This window comes from Mastacembelus armatus, chromosome 24 (assembly GCF_900324485.2).
Source record: "Mastacembelus armatus chromosome 24, fMasArm1.2, whole genome shotgun sequence".
In the NCBI taxonomy this organism is placed as follows: Eukaryota; Metazoa; Chordata; class Actinopteri; order Synbranchiformes; family Mastacembelidae; genus Mastacembelus; species Mastacembelus armatus.
In genome coordinates, this window is record NC_046656.1 from 20,528,698 (window position 1) to 20,555,172 (window position 26,475).

The 26,475-nt window shown below is 42.0% G+C and overlaps 1 protein-coding gene across 2 annotated transcripts; it reads right to left on the reverse strand.

The window, feature by feature from the left end:
• Nucleotides 1–3,910: 3,910 nt before the first annotated feature.
• Nucleotides 3,911–17,234, reverse strand: aig1 (androgen-induced 1 (H. sapiens)). 2 transcript variants are annotated; one of them, XM_026319414.1, is made up of 6 exons: nucleotides 16,938–17,234; nucleotides 13,684–13,839; nucleotides 11,731–11,832; nucleotides 5,635–5,750; nucleotides 5,229–5,395; nucleotides 3,911–4,449 (listed from the first exon to the last, which is right to left on the reverse strand). In XM_026319414.1, the coding sequence occupies exons 1-6, from the start codon at nucleotides 17,076–17,078 to the stop codon at nucleotides 4,430–4,432; spliced, it is 702 nt and encodes a 233-aa protein (XP_026175199.1). In that variant the 5' UTR covers nucleotides 17,079–17,234; the 3' UTR covers nucleotides 3,911–4,429. The 2 variants fall into 2 exon arrangements, with proteins under 2 accessions (XP_026175199.1, XP_026175198.1); XM_026319413.1 differs by lacking the exon at nucleotides 3,911–4,449 and adding an exon at nucleotides 4,491–4,603.
• Between the last annotated feature and the right edge of the window lie 9,241 nt (nucleotides 17,235–26,475).

A 26,475-nucleotide genomic window follows, 5' to 3' on the forward strand; every position in this document is an offset into this window, starting at 1 on the left:
TTTAGTGTGTTTGTACACAGACTTCCTGGAACGCTGGTTGCTTTTACAACATTGTGCCAGCAGGGGGAGGCAGCAGGTAAACTGAGTTCTTTATCAGACTGAACATTTTATATGGGAAAAATAAAACATGTCACTTTAAAGTGCTAAACTTTGTACCTCTAAAATATCAGCTTTTCAGGAATCACATCATATATTTTATCCGCTTGGAGAAGAGCATCTGATCCTACAGTTCAAATGGAAACATGATCCAAATAATTAGAAAGAACAACATCAGTTTTCATTGTTTGGTGTACTGGTAAATTTTAAACAGGTTCTTCTCTGTTAAAAATACAGTTCTAGTTGTTCTTAAGCTGTGAATGTAAAACCCACCACTTCCTGTGGTATTTCTGAAAGAGCGAGACAGAAAATGTGGGTGTGTGTGTGTATGTGTGTCTAGCAGCAGCTCTCAGCAGGAGTGACCTTCATTACTGCTCATATAACACTCACACAAACTCGGAGACATTGTCATTTCACTTCCTCTTCACACACATACTGTGGTGTGTGTGTGTGTGTGTGTGTGTAAGTGAAATTTCGCAGGGAGGAGCTGAAAGAACCGAGTGTGTGTGTGCACAAGTGTAAAAGAAAGTGTGCTGAGTGTGTGTTTCGGGCGTCTTGCTGTTTTTTCATCCTCCCACTGACTCCAACAAAGCGATGGAGAGTTTTTAAACTCTCTTCGACTTTGTCTGTCACTTCTTGTCTTTTGTTTTAGCATTAATTTTGCTTTTCACCACTTTATTTCTTCATTCTTTCCCTTTTTAGCAGCAGACAACTTCCTTCCTTCCTCCCACGCTTCCTTCCTTCCTTTTTTGTTTCTCATTTTCTGTTCTTTCCCTTTCTGTTTACATTCCTTTATTACTCATTTCTCACCTATTTTTTTCTCATTTCCTTCCTCTGCTTCCTTTCTTGCTTTATTTCCCCTTTGTGTCTTTAAATCATTTTTACAGCTTTCTGTCCTTCCTTCATCTGTCTTCTTCCTCATCACTTCACAAACCTTTCCTTCACTAATTTTCTATTTAATTTTTCATTCTTGTATGTTTTCGCAAGGAGCATAAAACGAGTCAAATAAAATCATATTTATTATATAACATAAAATATTATACTATAATATTATGTGGGTACTCGAGTCCCACATAAACAGACTTGACTCGGACTCGTCAAAAATGACTCGCAAGTCCTTAAAAACCCGATAATGCGCCGAACGATTCCGAAGAAGGCCGGTTTTAGTGTGGTGTGACGCAACAGCTACAACGTGCATCCATGGAAACGACGTAACGAGCGTCATGGTGTCCGTGGCGGGCTCTGAAGTTCGCTGCAGACTTCGCATAGAGAGTTAGCGTTAAGGTTTTAAAACCCTCGGGGTGAACAGATAAAAAAGCTTCACGTCAAAATGTGGGAAAGATTCAAAAAAACATCGGGTCCAACCTCACGGGTCTTCTGGAGACTCCCGCTCCTGCGCAGCGTTGATGATAACCGGTAAGCTAGCTTTAGCTAAGCTAACCTTGAGTTAGCGTAATGCTAATTAGCGCTAATGTTGTCAGGTGTTTTGCTGCTGTTTGCAGCATAATGTCGTTTTTATCGTAATGTTTTTCCTTTTACTGCTCACTGTGACGGCTCAAATAATTAGAAGAAGGTAAGTTTTATAGGAAACTGCCAAACTTATTATTAGCGGGATGTTAGCTCTCATATAATGGGGGTGTAACGTTAGATAATGTTGAACTCTATGCTTACAGTTTGTCCTAAGTAAGTAAATAAAGAGGTTTTTTTTTAGCTAAGTCTACATGTTTATCTCCAGTTTAACATAATATAACAAAATAAAAGTCCTGTGGCAGAAACACTTAACGCTAATCTTTTATTTCCCTTTGCGCTTCGAGCAAGGTCAGATAAGGAGAGATCTATGAGCTGCAGTGTTTATTAAAACATGTCTAAACATTTCTTCTATTCATTTTCAAGCAAGGCTCTGTGTTTTTAAAGAGTAAAGAAAAAGGCCCTCTAAGAGAGAGTCCCTTAGAGACTTCAGACTTGCATTTTCTGACTGGTGAACATCTGAGCAGTGAAACCGTCAATTAATGCCAGTGTTGGTTCTGTTGGCAGTCACACATGCCCAAGCCATAACACAGTGTTTGACAGATGAGGCGGTGCTTTGCTTCAGTAGCCGGTCCTTCTTCCTCCACACTTTTTCCATCATGTTGATAGAGGTTGATTTTTGCTTTCAAAAGTCCACAGAACTTTGTTCCAGAACTCTGCTGGTTTCTTTTTGTGTGTTTTTGTCAGCTACAGCAGCTTGGCCTTTCTGTTTCTGACGCTGACCAGTCGTTTGCAGCAGGTACTGAATCCTTGGATTTCATAGCCATTTCATAGCCAAGGGTCCAATTACTTCTAAACCCTTGGATTTTAAGCTCTAGGTGCAGAAAGGGCTGAACATTAATCACAGTTCCCTTTATATTGATGCCAAATTAAAGTTTAATGTAGTATCCCTGATTTTATTCACGGCTCAAATACATACGGTTTGGACTATATATCACAAATAAAAGTCTTTTTTTTCCTACAACACACAGAGCAGTCTGGCTCCTCTCCGCTAGTTACCATGTAAATCTATGCTAATTAATGCAGAGCAGAATATTCCTGAATGCTTTAATGTGTCACCTCAGAGTGGAGGAGTTGACGTGTTAATGAAGAGACGGCACACACACACACACACAGCAGTGCAGAGTTAGCTGTTAAGCGCTAATGAACAGTGTGCTGTGTCAAACTCTGCTTTCCAAACTGACAGTGAGAGGAACAGAGGAGTCATACACACAAACACACACATTTTCAAACACGTTAAAAAAGTGTAATGTGAGATGTCAGACTGTGTAAAGGTGAGAGAACAATACTGCTGCAGAAAATAAAGCAGTTTATATTTTATTAGTTCACCAGATGACATGAGCGGGAGAGAGAAGGGAGGAGGGGCGTTTGTTTGTGTTTGAAGAAGCAGCAGACGAGGGGGGAGTTTGGTTTGTGTTGACAGGAAGCGTTGCATTGACATGTTTTGTGGTTTCACTCTTTTAACCTCTACAGTCCAAAAAAACCAACTGAAAAGTTGTTGCTCCACCCTCTGCTCAGCACTGGGGGAGGATGGTGATGCCGAGCTTATTCTCCTTTTGTTCTTGTCATTTTTTTGGCCTTCCTTTAACTTGGTTTTCTATTAATCAGTCATGTCTTTATTTATGATTATTTTTCTTTCAGTTTTTCTTTGTCACCTCTGTCCTAGCTTTCCAATATTTAGTATTTTCTCAGATTTTTTTGCATTCATTTTTCATTTCTCACTTCTGTCATTTGTTTGCAGAAAACCACAATGTTTTTTATCTAGCCAGTTCCTCTTTTAGTGAGTATTGAGTGAGGCTGCATGTTGTTTCTACATCCCCGGACATTTGTGCAAAATTACTGATGCCTGGTGCCATTTTGCCTGTAAATACATTGTTTTCTTGTGTTTGTGGATATTGAGTATGTGTGTCCTCTCGTGTGCACAGAATAGCAATGGCTAATTGTCATTATTGTGTGTGCATGGTCATTATAACCTTTTTTATACCAATATGAGTCGTTCAGAAGTGGAATAATTTCCTGCACTGTTTTGTGTAAGACTGTGTATGAGGCCACTGAGCAGCACATGAGGCTTCATACGAAGGCGAATCATGAGCGTCACCTGTTCTAAATAAGGCTGCAGTGACATCTCGTGATGTGTCATGAAGGTGCAGAGTGTTTCTCTCTTACCAGACTGTCAGACTGTGCCACATTCGGTTCAGTTTTGTGTTCCAACTTAAACCAGACTGCTAGTGTGCTGCAGGAGATTTCACTCAGGTTCCAAACTGAATTGATCGATGAGAAATATAAATATTTTCCACTCAGATTTTTATTGATTTTGTATCGGCATGTAGTCATAATGTAGAGACTCAAAGGATGTTCAGTAATGATGTTCAACACATTGTTGTTGATTAGTAGTTTTACAGTAGCTCAAAAGTAGGTCTTAACAGAAAAGCACACCATAAATACCGTTTATGTCTGTACAGTGGGTCCATTGTTATGTGTAGATGTATGTTTGTGCGTTTTGTCCACTTTCTTCCACATCACAAAGATGGTTACTGAACTTTTCCCCCTTAAAACAAAAAAGGAGAAAAAAAACCCAAAACACAAAAGATGAGTCTTGACTTGCCTTCATCTGTCATTTTTTTCTCTACTCATAGTTAACTGATGATGTTTGGCTTCTTCTATGGTTTTTGTCATTCATGTAGTTCAAAGGTAACGGCCTTCTTCACTTCCCGAGAGGTTGCTTGTTTTCCTTTCTTGTGGCTGGGGCACAACTCATCCTGCTTTGTCCAACATAAGCCAAGTCTGATGTCTAGCCGAAAAAGGCTCACTCACCTTTGACCTTTTCTGGGAGAAAGAAAAGGAGAGTGAGCAGACTAAAGCAGTGTGTCTGGGAGGTATTTTAAGTGAGAATAAAAATAGAGAACAAGTCTGCAGGCTTCTTTTTGACGAAGTCACACACAGATCTCCTCTCTCTGGGTAGGTGGAGTTTGCTGCTGACCTGCTGGGGAGACAGACAGTGTGTGCGTGTGTGTGTGTTTGAACATGTGATGGCAGTGGGGGGAGATGGTCGATCAACAGTTGCTATATTTGTTTCTGCTATTTTCACATTTTAGACTGACGAGCAAATCTAAGAGAAGTTTATTGATGGCAGAACTCCTGAACGAGCACAAAAGAAATCCAAGTCTTCTTCAGTCAGCTGCCGAAGATGTGTGAGCATCAGATTTGCAAGTGCAACTCTTGAGCATGAAATTCTCATTTTGTGTGTGACCAGTTTAAAATCTGCTATTTTTTCAGATGTTTTGGCAGACTTAATTAAATCGGCTCAAAACATCAATTACAACTGTGAACCTGCTCTTATCAAAGCAGTATGGCTCGTGTGTCTTTTAAAATACTAACTTGCAGCAAAAGCAAAAGTAAACTTGTACTCCGAAGTTTTAAAAGACAACCAGTCTAACAAAAACAAAATATTGAGAAATATTCTCAGAGCCTCACATCTACGGTTTTATTGTTCAGCTGTCTGAAGACAATCACATCAGCATTTAAAACTTGACTAAAAGTTGTAACAGTGGACTGTAGATGATGCTCAGGTGTGCTTTTTGTTTTTTCCAGTGTGAGTTGTGTACCTGTGTGTGGCTGGTCCCAGATGTAGCTGTTGAGGATTTCCCCGAGAACATAGAAGACGCAAATCACCATCGTCATAGCGCTGAAGAAGACGACTCGAGCCAGGGGCGTGATGCGCTCCAGCACCGGGTACACCCACACACCTGTCACCTGGTGCACCCAGCATGTCCTGAGCAGGCGGGGCCACAGGAAGTTACATTTAGACATTTTGGGCATGTTTTATTTAGGACAGTGGACAGTAGTCAAAATAAATACCTTAAACTGAAACCACATTAAAAATGAGCCAAAAATATAACTAAACTAATTTTATAAATAAAATATCACTTATAAGTGATAAACTATGGTGTAAATTCACAAATGATAACAAAAAGGGGTCTGAATGGGTGAGAGATTAGGAACGTTTGGTACCAGAGGATGTATCCCACACCGAAGCAGCACACAGCTGCCAGACCCCACGACCTGCTGGGATACCGGTGATGGGTGGTCCGCATCTCGATTATGATGAAGGGAAGAACGGTGGTGTGCTGAGAGCAGACAGAGGGTACAGGATGAAAGGAGAGAATATAATATTATATTTATGAAAACTTTGTATACATCTGAAGAACAGTAGTTCAGTATTTTCAGTACCAGTCACCATTTCACAGGGTTTGTTTCCTGACAGGCTGAATTGAATGTAATTTAAACACAGATGAGTTGACACTCCTTGGATGAAGCCCAGAGTCCACCATCTAGCTGCAAATATTAGCACTGCACTTTAAAGCACTTCTCTCTCGGCCACACTGGGAACTGCTTGGGTGAAAAACATATTTACAGTGGCTTTACAAAGTATTCAGACCCACGCTCACTTTTTCCCTGGACTTCATGTCCCTGTTTCTGTCCTGACATGCAGTGTGAACTGTGGGACTTTCTGAAGTGACGATAAACTTCATTAAAAGAAAAGATCAGTGCAGCAATATCTCATATTTTCATGTATCAGGTTGTAACAGCTCAATTTTTAACTATTTATGATGGTTACTGGGCCTCAGTTTGTTCTCATTTAATAATTTATTCAGCTCTATATGCTGTGTGTTTGTGTGTGTGTGTAGACACTATTATGATCAAAATAAAAACACAAACACATTTAATGGAGGTCGTGGCATGTGCTGCTATTGTCTGTGAAGCTGTTTCACACAATCATATGGGAATTGTTGTTAATCTGTGTTGCAGTGACTCATAGTCAGCAGTTAACACACACACACACACACATTTATGGCATCAGGCATCTACACTTAACCAGTGATATTCCACATATGATTTTAACATATGTCTTGTTTTCAATTAAACATGATAAATTAAATCAGTCTTCTCCAGCTGTATACTGTATACAGTATTTAGCACATCCTCTGCTAAGTGGAATAATCTTTGTCCACTAGGTGGCACACACATACAAAAGACACACAAAAGCCAATGTGCACACAAACACACACATCAGCCATAATTGCCTCAGCAGAGTTGAGACCTCTTACCTCATTTGCACTGTCAGGAGCACAGCTGTAGATTAGTGCATCTGTGTGTGTGTGTGTGTGTGTGTCTCAGACAGACAGTTCACCCTAAGTCAGACTACTGAACTCTTGTCTCATGCAGTTGATCTGGTCGACCTTGTTGTGTTATGTTATTCCCTCTGGTAATTATTCCCAGGTTGATTTTTGGTTTGACGCTGATGGCAGCGGTGGGTGAAAATTCAGGGTTGATCAAGTTTTATCTTGTGTCAGTTCCTTCCCACCCATGTCTGTCAGGGACATGGACCAGTCGTGAACCCCCTGAGCCCCTAAACTGCCACCATGCACAGACTGAAGTGACATGTGAAGAACAACATCATTTGTGCACAGTTTCCTCCAAAGCTGCTGGGTTCCCATATGTTCCTTCCAGTTTGGCTCCATCAGGAGCTTCTCCATAAATGTCCAACCAATGTGAAGCGTCCTGGTCTCTCCACTGCCCCCCCTCCTCCATGTTGATGTTTCCCACACTGAACGATGACGACAGGCGACATGTGCAGAGGAGGGAGACGTTAAAACGACCACATGGATTCTGATCTGACCGTTCTGACGGAGCTCGCACACTCACATCTGATAGGGATCGGACCTGGGACCACATATGGGGGTCTGTTCACAAACCAAATTAGAATAGCTCAGTCTCCTGGGGTCTGAAATTCTAGGTTTCCCTCCCATCTTTGTCCTGTACACACACACACACACACGTCCTGACGTTGCATTTTTACCCACATTGCCTCAGACTTCTGGTCATGTTACACTCGTAAATAATACACTTTTTATTCTCACTGTCCCTCATATGTTTGTTCCTAGGTCTCTCTCATTGTTATCCTCTCTCTGGTTGTCTCCCGCCTGATGTTTGTGGTTCCGCTCTCGTTTTCTGCCTCTGTGGTACCCCCCCCCCGAGCAAACACCCATGGTTTGATCCTGTGGTTTCGGGCTAAAAATGGGACCAACCATTTCACACAGCTGGGGGTAAGTTAACACGACTGAGTGGCAGGTTCAAGAAGTAAATCATCTTCCAAGGTCGCTGAGCAACTGAAATCAGAAATAGACTTACTGTAAAGCCTGAGAGCTGTGGGTTTACGCCAACATCGGACAATGAAAATAAACTGGGGAAAGTGAATGGGAAACATTCTGCCCTCCATCCTTACACTGCTTTGAGTTGCTCTTGAGCAATAAAATGGAAGTAATTCAAACAAACACTGAGGTGCTACTGTCCAAAAGTAATCAATACAGATAGGTTTGCTAAATATTAACTTATTGCAGGTATATTGGTATGGTGGCTGATAGGTCACAGAAAAACACAGAACAGGAAATTCCCAGATGTGACAATTTCTTCAGTATTATATCTGTACAGTTTGATGTTTTCCTCCAACTTTTCAAGGATGCATCAAATCCTATTAAATCAGATTGACATATTTGATATCATTGGAAACCTTTGGATCCTCACTAGCATTTAAACTCAACGTTGCCAGGTTTCGACACATACAGACGAATGAGTGGTGCAGGCTTCAAAAGGTCAAAGTGCAGCAGCTCCTGCAGAACTTGCTGCTCAGGCTTGTGTCTCTGCACTGATAAAGCTTTTTACACTCTGTTTGAACCCTGAAAATCAAATAAAAAGTTCTTTGTTGACACTTTCCCCCCCAACGCCTTTCTAACTTAAAGAGCTTATCATATTACAGAGGGACATTTCTGATCCATTTGCTATCCTAAACCTGTCGAACCCTGCAGCAATACTGTGCACTAAAGTCCTTTCGTTCCACTGTTTAGTAAAGAGAGGCAGGATGTCATTATTTTTTGTTTCACTGATAGAAATAATTCTACATCACTAATAGTCACTAATATATAATCTTGCAGCCAAATGGTGACAGTGGCAGATAAACTGACAATGTGTTAAAAAGTGTCCTGACAAACCTTTTTGTCACTGAAAAAACTGATGATTATACTGCTGTGTTTTTCTGTGCGTGTCAGTAAACGCCTAAAAAAAAAACAGGTTCTCACAGCAGTGAATGTGACACAGAGCAATAACAATGTAATGAGGGCACAGACGAGAGGAAGGTTAAATGTGGATGCAGATCCCAGGTTTGCAAGTGTGTGTGTGTGTGTCTGTGTGTGTGAATGTACCCAAACTCGACAATGATTCACCAGATGTGAACACACAGCTGATCCTCAGCCAGCAGAGCTTTTATAACAAAACGAAGAATAAGCGTGTGTGTGTGTGTGTGTGTGTGTGTGTGTGTGTCTCAGTCACAGGTCAGTGGCGTCAGACCCAGTGTGACTTTATAATCCTCTGTTGCTAGGAAAAACCTGTTTTGTGTGTGTGAGAGAACTTGGTTTTGACATTTCCTCAGTAGAGTGGATGGATTGAAATGTTTGCAGCTAAAAAAAATATAAGACCTAAAGTTGAGTTTTTATTTTTTTTAAAATCAGTGTTTTCATAGTAGCTGGGACTGAACAGAGGAGAACACACAGATTCTTTATAAGAGTAGAAGCAATGGAGAAAATAAGCAGATTTCTTTAGTTGTCAAAGAGGCTTGAGTAAGTAGAAGTAAGTGAGTAGAAAACCCAACAATAAGACGCCTACCAAAACATTTAAAGACATGTCACACAGCGTGTAATAAATTTATAGCAACAAAACAACAGATCCTACCACAGAATCTTCCTAAAACTTGATGCACGAGGCGGCAGGCTGTAAGATTTCCAAACTGAGTCTCGTTTCAAAATGAGAAAACCACAAAGCTGACTGACTGTAGCAGACATGGGGATGTGGTCACAGTAAGACAATAAGTGGTAGTAGTAGTATACTTTGTGTTTATATCAACAAGTGGTGCACGAGTCCCACGGGTGTTATCTGCTGGTGGAGCAGTTTACCTGCGGAGCTGCACAGCAGCATCAAACACCTTCAATCTTGCAAATTTAAAGACTCCTTAGCTGAACATCCATTGTGGCAAGTTTGCTACAAGAGGAGAAAATAGACTCGTCCTGCACATACAAGTTGTTGCTGCTAATGTAAGAGCGTTTCTCTGAGGCGTTCGATGTTGCACATTTTGTTTTCCCTGTATGTGTGTGTGGGATCGACGGTGAACTAGCTGTCTGAGGACTACTACACAGACCCGAACGAAAAAACACCATCATTAAAATTGTTTTTACATAACACAAATATGCTAAAACAAATACTGGCCGCACCCACGCACACACACAAACTCGCATAAATCCCTGTATATAAGTGACAGCACAGCCATTATCATCCCACCCAGTCATAAAACAACATTATCACCCATCACTGTTATACTGAAAATCTGATTAGCATCCTGAGCATTTCACACTTTGATGGCAGGAGAGATCAGATAATTCTTCATTTTTCTATCACTTTGATCAAACTCTTGTTTTCTGATTTGACATCTGGGTCATTTGTTTTTCCAGTTTTGTGACCTGGAAAGCCCTATCCTGTCATCAGCCTTTACTGGAAGTGCGATTAGCTCGCTGCACAACTATGCATCTTCATGCACAGCAAAGCCAAAGCATTAACTGAGACTGCAGCAGTCCTTAGATAAAAGTAAAATCAATCCAAGTTTGGGAGGCTATGCACTTCTCTTTGTGTGTAATTAAATCAACACTGCCAGTAAATAGATTTAGGCAGATCAATAACAAGCAATCTGCCACTTGCTCGCTGTCAGTTTCATTATTTTCAGGCCCATTAGACATTATTTAGAATCCTGCATCTTTTCTCTCACTCGACATCACCCGACTCCCTCCCTCCTCCAATGGGAATGGTGACACCGTTACCATGGCAGCCACTATAAACAAACAACAGCGATACCATGGAATACTGCAAAATATTTACAACCACTGGACTCGCGTGCACACACACACACACACACACAAATGTTTGCCATTTCACACACACACACACACACACACACACACACACACACACATACACATACACGGCCGTTGGTGGTGTTCTGGTTGTTTTGGTCCTTGGCAACAACGCCATAGCAACCACTCAGTTATTGCTTCACCTCCTGGAGAAGAGACCAAACAGACGCACACACACCGGCTTTGTCTCATTAAGTTTGAAATGCAGTCACACACCTCAGCTCCCTCTGCTCTGTGGACAGTGCTCTAGCTGAAGGAAGTTTGATGAGAAGCTTTTGCATGTTGCAGATTATCACACTGGCCGACTGGAGCATACACACAGCTGATGCTCTTATCAGTCAGGCGACATGGTGCACAGCGTGTTAGTCGCTGTCTAAACATTAGATTAAACCCTCTTCCTCTAGTCGGCAAATCAAAGCCAACCACCTACCAATAACTCCGTTCAAATTCAGAGGTTCAGCAGCGCCAACTCTGACCACTGATAAGATTTATCAGACACTTTATGGAGTTTATGATCCACTGATACGAATAATGATCCTCATTTTACATGTCCTGGCATGTGCAATCCATCGGTCAAACTGTTTTGTGCCATTGATCCAATAGTAGGTTGATGATTATCCCTGCAGCCGTACATTTACTGGTGTGAAAGGACAAAATACAAACCGCAGAGAGATGAAAATGCTGTCTGTGTTCCAAGACCGAGACCGTTCAGGTTTTGCTTTTAATATATTATTAATGCATATGTTTTAACTTTCACTGACTGGTGTTAGTTCATCAACTTTACATTACCCTTCTTACCTCAGCTGCATGCTTTGTGTAGTTTATTGCTATAAATTGTTTGTACATGTTTTATAGTGCTGTACATGTTTGTGTCAGTGAGGACTGACCAGTAGAACAAGAGTTTCGCCTTCAGGGTCATCACCTGCGTCACTGCTGCAGAAACCTTAAACCATTGTTAATGCAGAGACCACTTCCTAATGACAGCTGGTTAGTTAAGTGGCAGCGCCTCTGCTGAAACCATCCTCCAGCAGGTATTTGATTTTTAGAAATTAACAGCGAATTAAACGATATCTGTACAGAAAGGTTGACTTACCATGCCGTGGTTGAGCCACTGAGGAATGAAGTTGTCCAGTAGTTTGGGGTAGACCAGGTCTCTGTCGTACATGTAGAGGGTCCAGAATGTAAAGACCACAAACTTATAGGAGACAGGAAAAGAAACAGAAGACACAAAGTCAGGAAACAGTGCACTGTGGCCTTTAAACAACACATATCACTGAAAAACACTAAATACTGTAGTACTGTATCATCACTAACCCACTAGTACTATTATAGAGACTTTTATATTGTCTTGTTATTATTTCTGTACATGTAAGGGACAGACAATGCATTGGTCTGTTCTGTGCACACCCAGAACATCCTGATCATAGATCACATTCAGCCCGACACATCCTAACAACTTCTTGGTTTAATGTATCTCCAGCAGACATTTTGGTCCGGGGCCAGAGCATGTTCTAGAGGACGGGGGTGGAATTACCTGAACGTCATCTTGGTTCCAGTTCGAGGCATCTGAACCAACCCCCCCATTGTACCCTGACCAGCATGTTCTCTGCTTACAACAGGCCAGAGGTAGTGGGAAACAAGCACACACACACACACTTTTAACTGCATGTGTCAGTATACATATACGCACTGACCTTCTGTACTTTCCACAGGGCTGTACAATAAAGTAGATGCTAATATAGATGTGCACGCACATATGCATGTGAAATATATGCACCTGCACTCGTGCATCCATGCAACACTCACATGCAGAGCCACATGCATATGCAGACACACACACACTGGTTCTACCTCAGTGAGGCTGGATTTCCAGACATTAGCTGTGCTGAGAACCATGTCTATTGTACTGTGTGTAAACTGAACTCACACACATGGCACCGTGCCAGCTGACTGCTCCTATAGGTGTGTGTGTGTGTGTGTGTCAGACAGTGTGTTGTAGCAGTCAGGTTGCTAGGTGCAGGTAGTATCAACTGTGTGTGACTAGAGTGTAAAATATGCATATTCATGACTGTGTGTTGAAACTTATGCTTGTGGTCAGACAGGTTCCTCAGTGTGCCAACGATCAGGCACCTTGCCAACTGAAATCTTGACTAAAAGTGTGTGAGTGTGTCCTAATCAGTGTGAGAGAGGTGGGACCATGTGAGTGGGGTCTGCCAGCGCTGTGCGAACAGCCTGAGGAGCAGACAGGGGTCACCAGCTGGCTGTGTGAAGCAGTAGAGGACGACTCGACGCCCTCCTTTCTGTTCTGCTTATTCACAGCAAGACCCGACTGAGTCTCAAAGTCCACGCTCATGTTCAACAAGAGGGTTAGTTCCTAGTGCTGGATATTCAGTATTTACCATAGAAAATTTCATTATTTGTATAAATAAAGCCTTCCAAGAGCTCGAACCTCAACACTTACAGTCATAAATCGCTGCATCTTCCAGTTCATCAAAACTTACTGTTGAAAGTTTACAGCTCATATTGTAGAAACCCTTTTCTGAACAGAAAAAGAAACACTTCATCTCTCCCATGATTGTCAGTCAGTAGCTTTTGTGTGTGTGTGTGTTGCCCTTCTAGCAATCTTTTGCACAGCTCGGAGATGCCACTGAATACTTTATTGCTGTTGCTGAGTAAACCATCAGGGTTGGAAGCCCTCTGAGACAGCCTCTGGCATCTGCGCCATGTGACAAACTTGAAAAAAGTCTAAATAGATGGCTGCTTCTCTCACCAAAGCCTAAATATACTGTGATTTAAACAGAGAGAATTTTCAAACCTGACTGTGGAAAAGCCTAGTGAAGCTAACATTTAGACCGTATAAAACCCCATGGTTAGGGGTTTGCAGGAAACGGCTGGGAGAGCAAAGGACAAAAAAGGCAGTAAGACGAGGGAGAGAGAGAGAGAGAGAGATGATGATACTGTAAATACAGTACTCAAGCATTTGATTCTTGCAAGCCAGGCGGTTGTGTGTTCTGTGTGTGTGTGTTGCACGCATCCATCCACTCACCGCTCCGACAGGGAAGGCCAGGACAGCCATCATCCAGTCCCTCAGGCCAATCAGCTTCCTGAGCTGACGCTCCTGCTCCCTGCTGGCACCTCCCTTAGTCAGCAGACTGGACACATCGATCAGGACACACAGTCCAAAAAACACGGCCTGGATCACCTGCAGACAGATCGACAGGTTTCCCCTGTAGTTTATACTGTGGTGAAACATTCTGACGGTCACAACACATCCAATAGTTTCTACTGTTGGTGGTGGTGTTACAGTTCTGTGTGCTGATTTCAAAGGGCACTCCTGTTTTCATTGGCAGATTTATTTTTCTCCCAGTCAGAGACCAACAAACTCCTGCTGCTTTTGACTTACTAGACAGACATTAGCCAGTCTATTGGCTATTGACGGACAGAGGGAGCATGAATTTTCTGACCGGAGGAAACCCCCCGTGTCAAGCTCATGCACATCTTTAGCTCTGCTATTAGTAGATCAGAATGGAGCTGCTAGGAAGAGAGGTGGGGCTTGGTTGTAGCTTGTAAGAGCCTAATATTGCAGTGCAGTACTTTTCCAGTCAGTTGTCTTTAACTTTTAACTAGTAACCTGTTTCTGTTTATGCTGTTTTAAGTCTATTTGATGCCATAGGGCATGTTAATGGAGGGCACGTTGAAATGATCTGATTTCAAAGAGTTCGTTATGTGACCCTGCTGTCTTTAATCACATCTATGCTGCTGCTGTGATGTCAGTTGTTGCATCTTGCGGAGTCCAGTAAAGTCACTTTTCAGTTTGATTAAATCCATTATGGTGTGAAGTCAGTTCATCCTAATTTGAGGGTCTAATGACAGATGCTGCTGTGGACAGACTGTTAAATAATTTGATGCAAATTTGTGATATTGTGCTGTAAAATAGAAATTTGACTTGATGTTGCTGAGATTGTGCACACTGGGACTCTTTGTGATGGATTCTGGCTCTGGAGAGAAGCTTTGACCCTGAAGCTCAGAACTACAAGTCTATTTGTGTGTATTGTTTTAAAACACGCCCTGTTTGATTCACTGTCCCTCTGTATCTCCCCCTCATGTCACTTCTCCATTACCCAACTTTAAATAAAGTCAAAATAAACAAAACGTGCCACAGTTAATCAGTTATCAATGACTTGAGTTGGGGTCACGTTTGAATAACACACAGATATCACATCCAGATGTTCTGACAGGGCCAAGTTTAGGAGGTGATTTGTTTATAATATCATAAAATCCAATAAACAAAAAAACAATTTTCCATCTTTAACAAGGAGCAGTGTAATTTCCATTTTATTGCCCGTCGCCTAGCAACACTATCCACAAACTTAAGCCACTTGGATGCCAAGCATATCCTATTCTCAACTTCCCATGTTAAATTACAGCCGCACCAATTCTGTCTGAATGAGTCCATGTATCGTGAGCTGCAAATGTCTGAACATGATTGAAAGTTTGTATTAAATCATCACCAGCAGCAGCAGCAGCTTTATTTCTTTTTAAATGAAAGAAGATGAAATGCATGGAGACTGAAAAATATATCAGTATTTCAAAAACACATGTATCTCTATTATTATTTTTTATGATAATTAAACCTGTCGTCCACAGAGCTGTGTCGACATGCACTATAAATACATCGCTTAGATTATGAATTTCAAATGCTTGAACTCAGACGGAGCAGTGGGGAGAGAGAAACCAGCTCAGTTTCTGTGCAATGAAAGACTCCATCAATATGTTCACAATAATGGATCTGACCTTGTTTTCCAGAGAAAGATGGGAGGATGCACACACCCATCTCTTCCTCAGGGAGCATCCAGTGTCACCCAGTGGGTGAAGCAGCGGCAGGGCGTTGAACACATTTTGTACGTCTGTATGTATCTCGTAATGGAAATTTATATTGAAAATGGTATAAATCCTTCGCCGCTACTAAATCAAACGTAGCTTGTCTGCTACATGAATAATGATTTTCTATGACAACTCAGCTAGCGATGAGGCTCTGAGCAGTGTCAACACACATTCTGTTCTTTCACCTCAGTTGTGTGACATGGATCTAAGGCAATCATGACCCTGCACCAGTATGCAGAGCTTCATGCTACACACACACACACAAAATGATTAAGAACCAGATGTTGTAGTGGTGTGTGCTTCCTGGCTGCTGGTGTGTATAGGTCATTAAAAGCACAGTTAACCAGAAGGAGAGGTCTAATGTGGAAAATATGACACAGCTACTTCTTACACACACACACAGGTTTGTTTTAACTGAACCACTAAGAAAACTGTAATAATGGTTACTGATGTTTATAAAATCCATGTAGTTTGTAATTGTCTTGTTTCCTAATTGTTCATTGTCCCATAATAGTGAGGAAAGTTAAATACCTCAGAATTGTGCTTTTGCATAAACATGGAAAAAATAACTTGTGGATAAATTCCTACTGCATGACAAAGAAACCCTGATAAAACATCCACTGGCAATTTCTCCAAATGCAAACATTAGTCACTGCAGAAGCTGCAAACCTTCTGCTGTTTATCTAAAATAGCTTCTTATAACTACTTCATAACTACCACTGAGGATATTGCCAAAGTTTGTGAACAGATCTTCCTTTTTGTGAGGGCATGTGTGTGTGCATTGTTTGGGATGAATGGCAGCTTTGTGCTTTTGTGTCTCCTTCCAGTTTTTACTTGTCATTGCTGTGTAAAGTCCTTAATCTCATTTCACTTCAGAATCCAGATCCATAAACAGAAGATACTGCAGCTCCTCTGTTTTCAAACACTTTTATCCGTCAATTAAAACTTTATTTAAAAGCATCTTCATCAAACATGTTCCTACAATTCAACGTGTTTAAATGTCAAATAGAAACAAAGTTCAAACAAAAATATTAATTTTTAGCAAAATGACAATGTTCCCTGTTTTTAATAATCTTCCTTTGGGCCACAGATAATCAGAGCTTTTACAAGCTTCCGTGTACACGCTGCGCGCTCCCGAGCAGGGGGAGCCTCTGTGACGGGCACGGTCTGAACCATAACACCTGCCGGGTTCAGCGGCTACAAGCTCCGCTCAGCAATCGAGCCCCCCGCACATCTCACTGCGATTCTATCACCTCCGTGTCCCGTTGCCGGTGACTTAAACACCGGAACACCGGGGGCAGGAACAGGGAGGAGGAAACGCTGAATATTAATTTCAGCGCCGGTTCTGCAGCTCCTGCGGCGCGGAGCTCTAACTTCGCTCTCAGGGTTAAACCAGAACCAAGCATTAGTCCTTACCAGGTCTATGAAGGTCAGAAACTTCCAGCTGCCGCCGTAGGTCTGGTGTGCCGGCATGTCCAAAGCTTTGTAGTGGCACAGGATGGAGAAGTAAGACAGCAGGATGGCGACCCTGAGAACCTGCGAGGGTATCAGCGCCATGATGCTCGCTCTCTGGCTCTGATCACCTGTGCACCGTTATCTCTGTGCGCCTATTTTCACCTTTGCGTTCCCGTATAACACAGTTTTTACCCGTCTGAACCTTGCTCCCTGTGTCGGAGCCTCTCCTTCCCCCCTCTGCGAGTCTACTGCTTCCGTGTTATGATGATGATGCAAGAGGGGGGGGTGTTGTAGTCAATACGGTAATACACGAGGATGCAGCACAAGCATGTTAAATGTTTTGTTATCACAATCATAATAATGGCCAACATTCTCATGAACAGTATTTGAATCAGCAGAGACAAGATTAAAGAGCCCATAACAACATGATGTGTTTGGGACCAGTTCATAATGAAATGTAGGCAGGTCAATGATGTGGTTTAAGCAAAGGTACTATAAAAACTAGAGTTTCATAAGTAGAATTTCACAAATATGGTGTTGCTATTTATTTTATTTTAGGATTGTAAAAAATATGGCCTTATAATTAGTGGTTTGACAGTGACAAGAGCACATTAGCGTGTATATTTGTTTATGCCACTGCAGGAATCAAACCTCTGACCGTTTGGCTGCAGGACAAACTGTCAGCTGCCACCTGCAATTATATATGACCTTAATAGTACTGTTATATTTACAATTGTTAATACTAATACAAACAGAATGTAATTTAAAATAATTATGTATGCAGTGGTTAGCCCTGTTGCCTCATAGCAAAAAGGTTCTGGGTTTGACTCATGTTCGACTCCAGGGCCTTTCTGTGTGGAGTCTGTGTGTTGTCCCTGTGTCTGTGTGGGTTTTCTCCTCCCACAGTCCAAACACATGCAGGTCAGGATTAGGGTCTGAACCCAGGTGGACCCGGGGCCTTTCTGTGTGGAGTCTGCATGTTGTCCCTGTGTCTGTGTGGGTTTTCTCCTCCCACAGTCCAAACACATGCAGGTCAGGATTAGGGTCTGAACCCAGGTGGACCCGGGGCCTTTCTGTGTGGAGTCTGCATGTTGTCCCTGTGTCTGTGTGGGTTTTCTCCTCCCACAGTCCAAACACATGCAGGTCAGGATTAGGGTCTGAACCCAGGTGGACCCGGGGCCTTTCTGTGTGGAGTCTGCATGTTGTCCCTGTGTCTGTGAGGGTTTTCTCCTCCCACAGTCCAAACTCAAGCAGGTCAGGATTAGGGTCTGAACCCAGGTGGACCCGGGGCCTTTCTGTGTGGAGTCTGCATGTTGTCCCTGTGTCTGTGAGGGTTTTCTCCTCCCACAGTCCAAACACATGCAGGTTAGGATTAGGGTCTGAACCCAGGTGGACCCGGGGCCTTTCTGTGTGGAGTCTGCATGTTGTCCCTGTGTCTGTGAGGGTTTTCTCCTCCCACGGTCCAAACACATGCAGGTCAGGATTAGGGTCTGAACCCAGGTGGACCCGGGGCCTTTCTGTGTGGAGTCTGCATGTTGTCCCTGTGTCTGTGTGGGTTTTCTCCTCCCACAGTCCAAACACATGCAGGTCAGGATTAGGGTCTGAACCCAGGTGGACCCGGGGCCTTTCTGTGTGGAGTCTGCATGTTGTCCCTGTGTCTGTGTGGGTTTTCTCCTCCCACAGTCCAAACACATGCAGGTCAGGATTAGGGTCTGAACCCAGGTGGACCCGGGGCCTTTCTGTGTGGAGTCTGCATGTTGTCCCTGTGTCTGTGTGGGTTTTCTCCTCCCACAGTCCAAACACATGCAGGTTAGGTTAGTTGGTGACTCAGGTGTGAATGTGAGTGTGTGTCTGTCTTTGTGTGTCAGCCCTGTGATTGGCTGTTGATCTGTCTGGGGGGGACCCGCCTCTCACCCACTGCATGCTGGGATTGACTCTCCTGACCCTCTAAGGGATAAGTGGTAGATAATGGATGGATGGATGTTGCCGTTTTCAGTATAGTCTTTTTGTCCATGATTGTGGACTGTCTTAAGGCATTTTTTGTAGCTTAAGCACTGAAAAAACGTTCAGCTCATATGAAAAATGATCTTCTAAACTGTGGAGTGTCAGTTTATGGTGATTCAGTAAAAAGCAGCTAGTGAAATAAATATGAACTGACTTGAGTGAAAGAGAGAGGTAGACGATGCTCATACTGTAGATATTTTTTTGGAAAAAAAAAAGAAAAAGCTGCAGCAGGCTAGAGAGAGGTGATGCTGTTGCCACGGTGACGACGAACAGCTACTCAGGCTGAAATGCAGTGATGCTCTGCTCTTACGAGTTTATGGATGGATGGCCACATGCACAGGCACAGATAACACAAATCTGTTATGAATGTTAACATGACAAACTCTGTACCCAGCCTGCTGACTGTCTGTCACTGTGCATATATTCTCTCAGTACATTGGCCAGTGCAGGAATCAAACCTGTGACCATTTAGCTACAGGACTGAACTTCTACCTTTATACCTGAAAATTCAAAATAAAATAGGGGCTATGCATAGTGTAAAAGTTCTCCTTCTTTTCTGCTGCTGCACAGTTTTAGAAAAACAGGATGAATAACAAATGTGCTTTCGAAGCAGCTCTAATCAGAATCTTTTATAATAACGATGTGTGATAAGACTGTGAAAGGGGTCGCTCATAGTGATGAACCAACAGAACTGAAAACTGTCAGCTGAATCTGCAGCTCCCCTCAGCATTACAGAGCTTTATAATGAGTTTTAGCTCAATATTTAGGAGTTTGAATCACAATTTTACTGTTTCTCATCAGTGTTATAGCAGCTTCACTTGGGAAAAACCACCTCCTCAGCCCAGAACAGCAGACAGACACTGGTAGAGACAAGCTGGTGAACATAGGGGAGGATTTAGTATCTTAAGAGCCAGAGATTTCCCTCAGGAGGTGGTGGAGACCAAACACAGAGCTACAACTGAGAAGGTTGGACCTGGATTTATCCTGAACACAAATACAAATCCAGATAAATGATGATGTTCTATAACTCGTGAACGGGATATAGATATGGATATTTATATCTTGCTCAGTGTGAAAATAAGCAAATATTTAACCTAAAGTCAGTGTATACAACCTCCTGTTAAAAGAGCCAAAACAAAATTCCTCATACTATGTCACGGGTGGAGAACAATTAATGAATTGATCATTGTGAAGCCAGCAATAGAGTTTGTGTTGGACTCCTTCTTCTGCACAGTATAACTGAAGTTTAAATGCAAGTGATAAGATTAATTATTGTGGGTGTAACAGCAAGTCTGAACACAGGTGAATTCACCATGAGTGAGTTCATTTACCTGGGAATTTTCTAGGAATAACTTGGATGCTCCACTGGAAATGTTTATCAGATCAAGTGCCATGATAAAGGACGCCTCACATTAGTGAAACTAGTTTCTTGACCTGGACTTAGATTCAAACCACCATCTGCTTGGTTGTTGTAAAAGAAAGATCTTCGTGCGGTTTGTTTGTGGAAATTTGCAGATTGATTGTGTGGACTGTTTTCACCCCTGTAGTTCCCAGAGAGAGCTGGAGCCTGTGTATGTGTGTGAGGGCACGTGTGAAAAGTTTCCTATAGTGGAAATAAGGCTCTGGGGAGCAGGATGTCAGTTTGCCACTTCGCACGCACATGCACGCACGCACATGCACGCACACACACACTGCGAGCTCTGTGGGGTCTCTGAAGACTTGGCAGTGACATGTTTCCTCTTTCCCTTTTCCTCCTCCTCCTGCTTGTCTTCCTCCCTCGTTCTCCAATAGGTTCCACTGTGGAAACTCTGGTCGACTGGCAGCGAGACACGAAGAAAAAGTAAGTGGAGAGTCAAGTAAGTACACAGGTTACATAACCACATAACAATTACACTTGTACCTACCTCGGCTATCGTGATTCAAGCACCATTTCTTAACTATTGTGCCCGCGTAGGTACAATACTCATCTATGACAAGAAAAAAAATAACTTTTCGGACTAAAATATTATGGTGCAGTTGAAATGAGCCAAGGCCAGGAGGTCTGATAAAACTGAGAAAATAAAAGCATCAAATAATGCATAAAAGTTTCCACCTGCTTGCTGTAATGTCTAATTGCAGCTACAGTACATCACATTTACATTCAGTAGGATTCAAACCCAGACTGTAACGTACACTTACACACTGACACTTAGCCCCTGCAAACTGATATATTCAGTTTGTTTTAATAGCACTGATTTGGGGCTATCGACCTTTTAAACCCTTCCCACCCTATCAAGTGAAGTCATATTACTGCAGCTTAAAATTACATTTCTTGCTCAACTGCACAATGTTTAATCAAAAACTGTGTAAATTTTGTTCTGGATCATCCACAGAACTCATTAATCATTTAGATAAACTATCCTAGAAACTACATCCAAACTGCCAGAAGAAAAGAGAAAGTCATATTTGCAAATAAAACCAAAACCGGTAGGTGGGACAAGTATACTTTTTGTGATTTGATTTATTGTGAAAATAAAAAAATTAACAGAAAGAACACTATCTAAAATAGGATCTGTACTGTAGCTGCAGTGTGGCAAAAGAAGCAGTAAAATAAACACAAAGCAGTAAAGCTGAAGCCACATTAAAGAGAACAATGTTTAAAATCACAACAGAACATTAAATGTTCATAATATTCACATTGAATTTTTAGGATATTGATTTGACAGAGGTAATTTCAGCTGTTTCAACTGAACAGGTTGATGACAAAGACACTGGTTTTGATTGTCAGTACTGATGCCGACCAGTAAGGGACAGTGTTTAGCTCCAGACAGCCTTTCTCTCTGTGTGTCTTCTGAACTCTGACACACAACCTGTGAAGATGTCCTCCTGAAACTGTTATCTCCCACATAGTTTGATCTTTACCCTTGAGCTTTTATGTAATAAGCGGGCTACACACGTGTGTGTGCTTGTGCAAGTGTGGAGGGAATAGACACCATGACAAGAGTCAATGATCAAAGGATGGAAAAATACACAGTGTTAATGTGTGTGTATAAAAAAGTGTGTGTCAGGCAAACACAACTTGCTCACTTGTCAATCTGTGGGGAACAAGGTGTGGTAGCCTGGGGAGCGGTGTGTGTGTGTGTGTGTGTGTGTGTGTGTGTGTGAGTATGAGTAAGCATTAGTAATCAGTCAGCTGTCACAGAAGTGCTTTGTCTTGCAGAGCGTTACAGTTCGTCTCTGGGACAAGAGCCTGGGGCGACTGCCTGGCTTTGTGTGTCTGAGTGTGTCTGAGTGTGGGTATATGTGTGTGTGTGTGTTAGTGAGTATCCACTTTTGTCATGTAATGGATTAATCACAACTTCCCGTAACCACTCAGCGTGTTCCCTGTTCATGGTTGTTTTTCTTTGAGCTGTAAAGTGAAAGCAAACCATGAATAGAGAGGATTTAGGGTTCCAGTCAAAGATTTTAACCAGTACAGGAGAGCACGACACATGACTCACATCCTGGGATTGTAGCTGTACTTGTTATTTTACCCGATACTCAGTCTGATGAGAGGACCAGCACCAAAACCAAAATCATGTCTGGTTCATATGCAGCTCTGCGCACGCTGAGTAGCAGTAGACAGTAAGTCGCTGCAAAGACACACAAAGAGACACACAACCACAAAGAGACAATAAACAGAGATGTGAAATAACTAAAGATTCACAAACTATTCAGAGATAGAAAAACAACCACAAAGGGACACAAATGTTTATGAAGTGACAAAAAAATACACATAATAACTACGACCGAGATGCAGACTGACTTTGGATTCAGAAACAGATTAAGAGATGTGAAACACCACAGACAGCTACAACAATACAGAAGAAACAGGCAGAAAATAACTAAAGTGATAAACGGGAGATTCAGAATGATGAAAATCACCAAGTACTAGGAGATGTAACCACACACACACAAAACAGCTACAAATACATGCAAAATGACCACAAACAGACATAAAATGACACAGAGATACAAAACAACCACAGCAGTGCACTATGACAAGGACTAAAAAATATAAAACACCCTGAGGGGATGTTTCAAAGACATACTGTTCGCAATTTGGTTTTTTAAAAGTAATTTTGTTTTATTGCCATTATTGTGAAATTTCTAGCTTCAAAGCCTTAAAACGAATGTTGGTTCAGTGAAGTTATTTCTTTTTAGATTGTAGCTGCGATGTTTTTCTACTCTAGTTATTTTTATCTTAATGTCCAAAGAGACACTTTAACATTAATAACTTCCTGGAATGACATATAAAAAGAAAAAAAGTGATGGAGTGTCATTAAAGTAAAATGGCATATGTGAAAAACTCACACCTACTTCATCGAAATGACAGCTGGAAGCAACGCTTGTTATTAAAGTTATGAGTCATCTGAAGACATCTGCTTTTAGCATTGTTCGGTTCAGCAAGATAAGAGCATTTTCAGTGGTTGATTATTGTCATTCAGGGTTTTTTTTTTTATGAGTGTACAGCTTTGTTGAACAGAGGCCTGCGGACGTGTCCTTAATTACATACAGTGTCCACCCAGCACGCCTGAAAACAGTGAGGGCAGTGTGCCGATGCCATACACCTTCCTCCTGGGCTTCGTATGAAAAGCACATGCAAATCGTCACATCGGGAGCTGCAGCAGCTCTCTGTCGCCATGGTGCCGTGTTGCCACGGCGTCGCCATGGGGACACCGGGGTCACCAGTGATGAGGTCATATCCCGATGAGCCTCTTATGGGAAATGGCAGACGTTAATCTACTTATTACTGGCCGGCACGATACACACATACACACACACATACACACACCTACCTATCTGTCTGTCTGACTGACTGTCCATCTGAACTTTAATGACCTTTAACGACTGCCTGGTTTCCTGAACAGGAGTCTTTGGTCCTCATCCCAGAGAAACAGTCGAACCAGTCAGAGCTTTGTTGCCATGATTCAGAGTAAATACGTTCAGCTCGTGATAGCTGCCTATGGCACCGACGCTGATTTTCTTATGATGCGTCCGTGTGTGATCTTATCTCTACTTCTCTACATCCATGAAAAACAGCTGCAGAAAAATGTAAACTGTGGTGAGAAACTATTCAGGCCACTGAAAACTAGATTTGCAATAATTTAACGGTGTTATTTTTTTAATGTTATAGAAATTAAAACAATATATGACAACAGCACAGGATACCTCAACCTTTCCAAATAAACTCTGCTCTATTTAGTTTCTACTTTTACCTAAATCATTTCAACTCAAAAGTAAGCACAGAAGTAAACCTGTAGATTAGCTGTTGCTGCACAGGGATCTACTTTTTGTGTTGTCACTGGGAGGAATATGTCACTTCTTAATAGTGTTTTTTCATTTTGTTCAATCTGTAGTGGCTTTTCTTCTGTATATATGCAACATTACATGGATATAAATGATGTAAATTATTTTATGATGTGTTTATGTTTCCATTAGCAGAAGCTGGGATTCACACCACTGCAGACAGACTGAGCTCTGGAACATGGAGACATCTCTGGTCCATTAGTTCAGGTAAGGTTCTTCTAATCTGACACAGGATGTTTGTTGCATATCTGCCCAGAGTCTTGAAAACAACTAAAACCACAAATAGACCCTGTTGAGATTTAACTAGATGATGCTAAAGATCCTTGACATCAGTAAAACCTCAACAACAGGAAGTCTGTCTTTCTGATTGCTCCGTCAATGGTTCTGCTCCTGCCAAACAGCATCTCTTCCTCCTTCGCCTTCGCTCTCACCTTGGATAACTTCTTACTGCGCAGTGAATGGACCGATGCCATGGAGACAATTATCAGACCATTATGTGTCATTACCTGTTTCCAGATATAATGAGAGCTGTTTGAAGAAGGCTGACATCTGGGCGCCGTGCAAAGGTCTGACTTTTTTCTGACTTACCACAGCGGATGGTTACGCCAGAGTTTACCTGTTGCATTTCACATTTCGAGCAGGTCGATGCTTTGTCTGTAAGAGGAGGCGAACCTGTGACGCTGCAGGCACAGGACACAGAACCCAATCATTTATTAAACCTGCACTTTTAAAACCTAATGTTGTTTATTAGCACAAAGAAGTAGCCACGTCTGGACCAATCCAAACGAAGGAAGGACTTTATCAAGCCTGATTTAATTTATTACGGGAGGGCTGCGTAAATGAGGTCCTCTGTATTCCTAAATGTGTTTTATAGATGGAAAGACTCAGAGCTGGAGTGTGTGTGCTGCTTGATTACTGAGGATCCACCTCAAAATGTGGCAGCTGGACAAGTTGGCCTCATGTAGTTCTCATGGTTCTGGCTGAAAAAGGATGGAATCCACCTACAGAAATAAACAAACAGTGTGGATTCAAAACATATTTCACATTTTTTCCACCAGCTCATGTAGAACTTTGTCAGTCCTTTGCTGCTATAGAAATAACATGTCATATATGCAATGATAGACTAGACCTTCATCTTTTTAGTCCGTGTGGTCAATTTTTAAAAGTAATCCAGATGAAATACACACTGGACAATACCCAAGGTTCTTTTTTTTTAACCAGGCAAAGTCTCTAAAAACCCCTGGTGTGTTCACCATAAAAACTAACTTCAGTCACTTTGGTCATTTAGCCCGACACCGTGTTTATGTTTGACACTTTCTTGCTGGGAGAAGGTATTTTGTTTTGCTGTAACCACTTCGTAGCAGTAGTCATCCTGCCAACGTCATTTTTAGTTGACATATCCCCATTCTTACATAATCTTGGTTGCTCAATTGTTTCTTTAAACGGGGAAACGGTTCTCAGTGAGCACAGCAACATGTTTGAAATTGCTTAACACAGGTCCACGCAACAATTCAGAAATGTAGAACCAGATTATTGCTTTGTGCTAATTTAACTGAAGATCCTTAAGGAATACACACCATTAAAACACACACTTAACTAACATGACAAAGGCCTCAAGGTGGATCCTGAAGAAATAATAATAAATCCTCAAACACTGAAATTAATTGCAGGAAACTGATGATTTTAATATTGTGAAGATTTGTTAGGTACACATTACAGTGTACAAGTATTTAACTTATATACAATGATAACAGTAATAATTACTCATACTAGTATAAAAGTATAGATTTCAATAAAAACCTATAAATGAATGCAACTATAATCTTATGCTGCTCCTTGTCTCCTGTAAATTAATGTAAATTAATGTTTTTAATTCCTGCCTCAACCTATAGTGGAATATACACAGTCAGACAGACAGTCAGACAGACAGGTCGCTCCAGAGGTGACCGGGGAATCCTGCTCTCTCTGTGCCGGCAGACAGAGCCTCCTCCTCGGCCACTGCTCCTCCTCCCCTCCCCTCCCTCTGCCCTGGTTGCGCGCTGGGGGATCCGACGACGTCACACACACACACACACACACACACACACACACACATACATACATACACACGCCCTCTCTGTCTCTCTTTCTCTGTCTCTCTCTCTCTCTGTGCCGCTCCGTCTCTCTC

Bases quoted from the DNA above. Each gene is read 5' to 3' on its own strand.
- aig1 (XM_026319413.1), bottom strand. From the start codon at position 17,078: ATGGCGCTGATACCCTCGCAGGTTCTCAGGGTCGCCATCCTGCTGTCT. The intron at 13,840-16,937 runs GTAAGGACTAAT...ATCTGTCTGCAG, and splicing joins TTCTGACCTTCATAGACCTG to GTGATCCAGGCCGTGTTTTT. The intron at 4,604-5,228 runs GTACACAACTCA...TCTCCCCAGCAG, and splicing joins CTGGGACCAGCCACACACAG to GTCAGCAGCAAACTCCACCT.